General features: G+C 43.9%; 1 protein-coding gene across 1 annotated transcript in view; it reads left to right on the plus strand.

Moving 5' to 3' along the window:
• LOC113498509 overlaps positions 1 to 5,727 on the plus strand; it is a 30,767-nt gene extending 25,040 nt beyond the window's left edge. Inside the window, exons 18-24 of the mRNA XM_026878542.1 lie at positions 324 to 595; positions 946 to 1,051; positions 2,665 to 2,817; positions 2,900 to 3,069; positions 3,163 to 3,372; positions 3,453 to 3,529; positions 3,636 to 5,727. Of these exons, the coding sequence (XP_026734343.1) occupies positions 324 to 595; positions 946 to 1,051; positions 2,665 to 2,817; positions 2,900 to 3,069; positions 3,163 to 3,372; positions 3,453 to 3,529; positions 3,636 to 3,768 (1,121 nt within the window). The 3' untranslated portion in view covers positions 3,769 to 5,727. The remainder of the gene's footprint in view (positions 1 to 323; positions 596 to 945; positions 1,052 to 2,664; positions 2,818 to 2,899; positions 3,070 to 3,162; positions 3,373 to 3,452; positions 3,530 to 3,635) is intronic.
• The last annotated feature ends 273 nt before the right edge of the window (positions 5,728 to 6,000 follow it).

A 6,000-nucleotide genomic window follows, 5' to 3' on the forward strand; every position in this document is an offset into this window, starting at 1 on the left:
TATTAAAGCGCAGCGTCCAGTCCGCGCCTGCATCCCACCCTATTAATTTATTCAAGTCCCCCCGCTGCACGTTCTCGAAGCTTCGATTCCAAACTAATTAATACATATCCCGGTATAGACGTCAGCAGCCACCCCTATGTACCGGCGGCCGCCCCCCGGGGGTGGTTACGTAAGCTCAATGCGGCGCGCAGCGCGCATGCGCGCCCACAATCAATAAATACTTCAGGCGCGGCTCGACCGGCCAGACTCGCAGACATGGGCCAGCCCTAGCCGGAGCAACATGCGTCTCTCAGTGCGCGTGCTGCTCCTATTCTTCTACTCAGTACAGGCCAACCTAGAGGGGCCTTTCTTGTTCTTCGGACCCAAGTCTTTGGAGAAATTTAAGCGACCGGCTCTCAAGTACCTGGACCAAGATGAGCTCATGCGGATCTACGGCGAGCAGGCGGCGATCGTGGTGTTCAACAACCAGGACTCGGTGCCGCTGTCGAGCGGCTACTTCCCGCGCCTGAGGAAGATGCTGGAGGGGCAGGCCACGCTGGTGCTGCCGCAGGACTTCCTCGACGTGCATCCCGACTACGTCAGCAACGAGACTCAGGTGGGTGTGGCTCGTAGTGCTCAAGTGGGCGGACAGGGACGATCGATACTCATAGCGCTAACTAAAAATAGATTCAATTATTGTGATTCACAAGAGAATTAAAAAAACAACCCTATATGTGAATTACTCAGAATAGAATTTTCTTTTGTAATCTAATTTTGTAATAGTGGTAAATAATTTAATATGGGAAGCATAAGTGCCAAGTGTTAATACTTCAATGACGCAATACATCTATACGGGGTAGATCGTTGGGGGCAATACAATCAACAGTCTTGGGGGAAAGAACATTATGTCTTTAGGTATTAATGATCTATTATCCAGGTTTTAATTTTTTATTTCTATGTTTTCAGGTCCTGACTCTGCAGGGTCCGTGGTCGGAGCGCGACGCCCAGATGACGGAGACCTTCGCCCGGCTGCAGGACATCTATGGCGCCGGACGAGTGCTGGGCATCTTGGGTAAGGAGAACATACACACAATACATACATACACTCATCTTATATACAAACACATATCCAACATAATAATACAATACATCATAAATCAATACTTTGACACGACAGACATGCACTTATTTAATATAAATAGACACATCCAAAACTACATAGAGACACGCATCCATCTTACATACATACCTACACTTAGCCAACATATGTACATACACACATCGGACATACATATTCTCATCCGGCGCACACATACTCATCCAACATCCATGCATGCATCCAACATACATACACTCATCCATCATTCATATACGCAGTGAATATACACATACTCGTCCAACATCCATATATCCATTGAACATACATACACACTCATCCATCAAACACATACTCATCCAACATCCATGCATCCATTGAACATACATACACACTCATCCAACATACACATACTCATCCCACATCCATGCATGCTTCTTACATACAAGCACACTCATATACCATGCATACATGCAGCCAACATGCCCCTCATATAGGAACTCGTAACTACATAGGAATAAATTACGAAATGAGTTTCTAACTTTATTTAAAATTTCAACAGATACCTTTAAGAAATAAATGTCTATTATTCGCAAGTTTTTTCTATAGACACTGCCTCAGAAAAAGGCTATGGAGGTCAGACGGGTAGTCGCTCCATTAGCCAGACGCATTCCAAAGAAACTTGGTTTATTTAAAATTTTGTTATCAATTATCTTGACGTCCGGATACGAAGATCTCATTTGTTTCATAGACTTAACTTGATAATAAGGGTTCCGCAACTAAAAAGGCTAAGAATAGCAAAATTCGATGAATGGATACAAAATAAAAAGACCGCGAGTCTTTTGTTGAATACAAACAACGCTCATCTAGTCTCAAATTAAGCAGAGCTTGTTCTATCAGTACTAGACAACTGATACTGTAGATAAACTACACCCAGACACAGAACAATGTTCGTGCTCACCACACAAACATTTGTACTGGGTGGGAATCGTACCCACGACCTCCGGTATAGCAGTCAGGTTCACTAACCACTAGACCAACAGGCCAGTCGAATACCGTTAGTGGTTCTTGAATCAAAAATAATAACAGCCCTAAGCTATAAGCCCTTCGCTTTAAATAGGCCTTCATCCATATAAGGAATATTTGATCATTTAGCTAGCTCAATGAAGTCTGGCTATTTCACATGACAATATTTAGAACCTAGATTCTGAATACGATTATTTCTCTTCAATGCTTGTTAGTGTTGCCATAGATTAATGAATGAAGTAAAATTTAAAAATTGACACTGGCTCATAAACAACGCAAAAACATAACGTGAACCACTCATACCTACATCAAACGTTCCCTTAAAAGTTTAAGTTTCTGGAGTTTTTCTTTGTCATTTGCTATGATCTGTTAATAAAATCAATTCAAATAATGGCGTCTCTATCTCGTTCGGCGACTACAATCGATTTTATTATAGACTTATGGTATTGTCAGACTACACAAGCAAATACACATCAAAGATCACCTGTAAAATATACTGAGACACGTTTATGCCATTTGGTAAAAGGCACGTTTTAATAATTATAATTATTTTTGTTTTCCAGGGAACTCGGTATCTCAGAGCCAGTCGGCGGACTACATGGACAGTGAGCCCTGGTCGAGGGTGCGACGCCAGGTCTCCAACGAGAACGCTACCGCAATAGAAGACGAAAGGCCTTCGAAGATCATGCAGAAGTTTGCGCTCTATAATGCTACGGGTAAGTTTCAATTTCGCTTAACATCGCGTTATTACGCAATGAGTAAAACAGTTGTTAATTTTTTGTCTAACATTGATTTCAGGTCCCCCTGGCAAGGGCGCGCTTCTATTCTCCTCTGGGTGGCCAGAACTCCGCCGCAACAACGGCACCACCCTCAGACTCAGCACACCAGTGGGAGAGCCTACCATCAAACCCACCAGGCTGTACACCATGCTCGTTGTGAGGTTCGTCGATGGAGACAGCAGAGACAAGGTCTGTAGCTCTTACCAGAAAACTGACCATTCCAGAGAAAATTGTAACGCTGGATCTGAATGAGATTTTAAATGTTGTCTTCTACTGTTTCAGATCACTCTGGAGTTCAGTTTCAAGCAATCGGCTGGCTGGTGGACGGCTGTGGGAGTGGAAGTGAAGTTCGGTCTCGAAACGACGGGTATCAGTTTGAAGGCGCCCGCGCCGCCTGATGCCCCGTCCGCCGTGCTGGGCCGCTCCTACCACTGCTCGCTGCCGCTAGTCTACTCGTCAGAAGACGCAACGCTGACACTGCCAGACGTTCAGGTCTGTATTAAATGTTCCATGTAAAGTTTTTTTTTGTTACTTTAAAAAAATATATACTAATAATGCAATTTTGTCTACAGATGCAGATATTCATGGACAGCACCGAAAAGTTTGCCGACGCCTTTGACTGTATTGGATTTACAACTGTCCCAATTTGGTAAGTAATTGTTTAGAGGAACATTAAAAATTTTAAGATATCTGAAGTACCGACTAATACACAGATTAATTTGTCGATAATCTAACAAGCTTTCTGTTTTCCTCAGGTCTGGCTTGATGGTGTCATTCATCATGCTGTTAGGGCTCGGCATCTCGCTGTCCATGATCCTGGACATCAAGACCATGGACCGCTTCGAGAACAACCGGAGCAAGCAGCTGACCATCACCGTCAGCGAGTAACACCTTCTCCATCGATGACACGCCGGCGGTCACCACACTCCAAGCTACGATCGCCGCCGCTGTTCCAGTCAGAACCGAAGTAAAATATTTTTGTTAAAATGTTTGTCGCGTTATGACTAGACCAGTATTCCATAGCATTCCCTTCTATATCTTGTTATAGAAGGGAATGTTAAAAACAAAAACCTCAACAAGATCACTAATTAAGACGTGCTTCCAACCAGGGGAGGCTACTCCTCGTAGGGCAGCCGCGCGCACACAGATGTAACAAGAAGCGAGGTCCAGACCGATTCTGGGAGTACAGACGTGAACTCGTATAGTATCAAAAAAATGAGAGAGAGAGTATTATACGAGAGCACCGAGTGTTCGCGAGTCCTATGGGCGTCGTGTCTGTGTGTGCGCGCGGCTGTGTCGGCTTGTCTTCCCATGCTGGTCTGGGAACGAGAGAAAAACATAGAAGGATCAGCTGCTTATCATCCCGCGCAAGTCGTAAGAGTCGACTGAGGGAAACGGGTTAAAGTGGCGCACGGGGCGGCGAGTTAGCAACCCGCCGCCTCATAGGGCGTCACCTCCATCTCAACCCATGTTGCTAGCAACGCCTCAGGAGCCAACTCCTGAGGCGTTGCTCATAGAATATTTTTGTACTAATATATTAATCGCAGCATATAAAGCCGGGAAAACGCTTAGCATAAGAAGTAATGGTAGATTCCTGTCTCTGTTCCTGTCCTCTTCTTTCTGTGTGTAGCATTAAGGGTTAACGTTTAGATTTAAGGTTGTAAATAATAGTATAAGCAATGTCTCGTACTATATGTATTTTACGACATTGTTTTACTAAAAATGGTTAAGGTGCGTCAAAGCTGTCAGTGTGGCTCATTAAAGTCCACACCAATTGTGAAGCAAGTGTTTCATTTATATAAACCTCGTATGAAAATACACATCAGATAAGTGTCTACACACTTGATAGAAATACCTAATATCTTAGGGGCATTTTTATCGAAGACTCGACTTACTTTATGTAGAGTCATTTGGGTTTTTTGTTAATACTTCGAGTTATTAATTCATGAGAAGCAAACTGAAATCTTGTGTATCGTAAAGACAGTTAGTGTAAGACGGTCATGTAAGGAACGAAGTTAGAGGAGAGGCGATGTTCTATTGAACGTTGAAGTTTTGTCAAAGCGCAGATCCCGATATGAATTCTCTTCAACTTTACATATAAATTATTTCAGTTTAATTTCATGTCAAATCAGTATGAAAACCATCAGTAGATAAGTCTCGCTCCCTACAGGTAAGGTCTCCTCCTCGTAGGGCAGCCGCGCACGCACAGCAGCAAAGCGAGGTCCAGACCGATTCTGGGAATACAGACGTGAACTCGTATAGTATCAAAAAAATGAGAGAGAGAGTATTATACGAGAGCACCGAGTGTTCGCGAGTCCTATGGGCGTCGTGTCTCTGTGTGTGCGCGGCTGTGTCGGCTTGTCTTCCCATGCTGGTCTGGGAACGAGAGAAAAACATAGAAGGATCAGCTGCTTATCATCCCGCGCAAGTCGTAAGAGTCGACTGAGGGAAACGGGTTAAAGTGGCGCACGGGGCGGCGAGTTAGCAACCCGCCGCCTCATAGGGCGTCACCTCCATCTCAACCCATGTTGCTAGCAACGCCTCAGGAGCCACCTCCTGAGGCGTTGCTCATAGAATATTTTTGTACCTAGATAATAATCGCAGCTTATAAAGCTGGGAAAACCTAGAGCATAAGTAATAAGTACATACATTAAAAGTCATTTCTTTCATGTGTAGTATCAAAGGGTTAACGTTTAGATTTAAGGCAATAGGATAAGTGTAAATAATAGAATAAGTAAGCAATGTCTCGTACAAGGTGTACTTAACGACGTTGTTTCACTTAAAATAATGGTTGGGCCAGAACCGTCAGTGTAGTTTTTAATTATTAAAGTCCACACCTAATGTCAAGCAAGTGTTTCATTTACACCTGAGCCGATATACAAACAGATGAAACCCCACACGACTTCCCAACTATATCGAGATCAGCTTCCAGGCCGCAGTCCCAGTCCTCAATGCTACTCCGCAGGTACCAGCGTTTTACATGGAGAAAGTTCGTTTATTCTTTTGGCATCTTGAACCCAGTTACTCGGACAACACGGAGCTCCTTAGCGAGTCTGGTTGTCATACCTGGCTTCGGATTTTCTGTGACAACTGACAGACATGAACAAATGACAGCAGATG

This window comes from Trichoplusia ni, chromosome 1, assembly GCF_003590095.1.
Source record: "Trichoplusia ni isolate ovarian cell line Hi5 chromosome 1, tn1, whole genome shotgun sequence".
NCBI classification, from domain to species: Eukaryota; Metazoa; Arthropoda; class Insecta; order Lepidoptera; family Noctuidae; genus Trichoplusia; species Trichoplusia ni.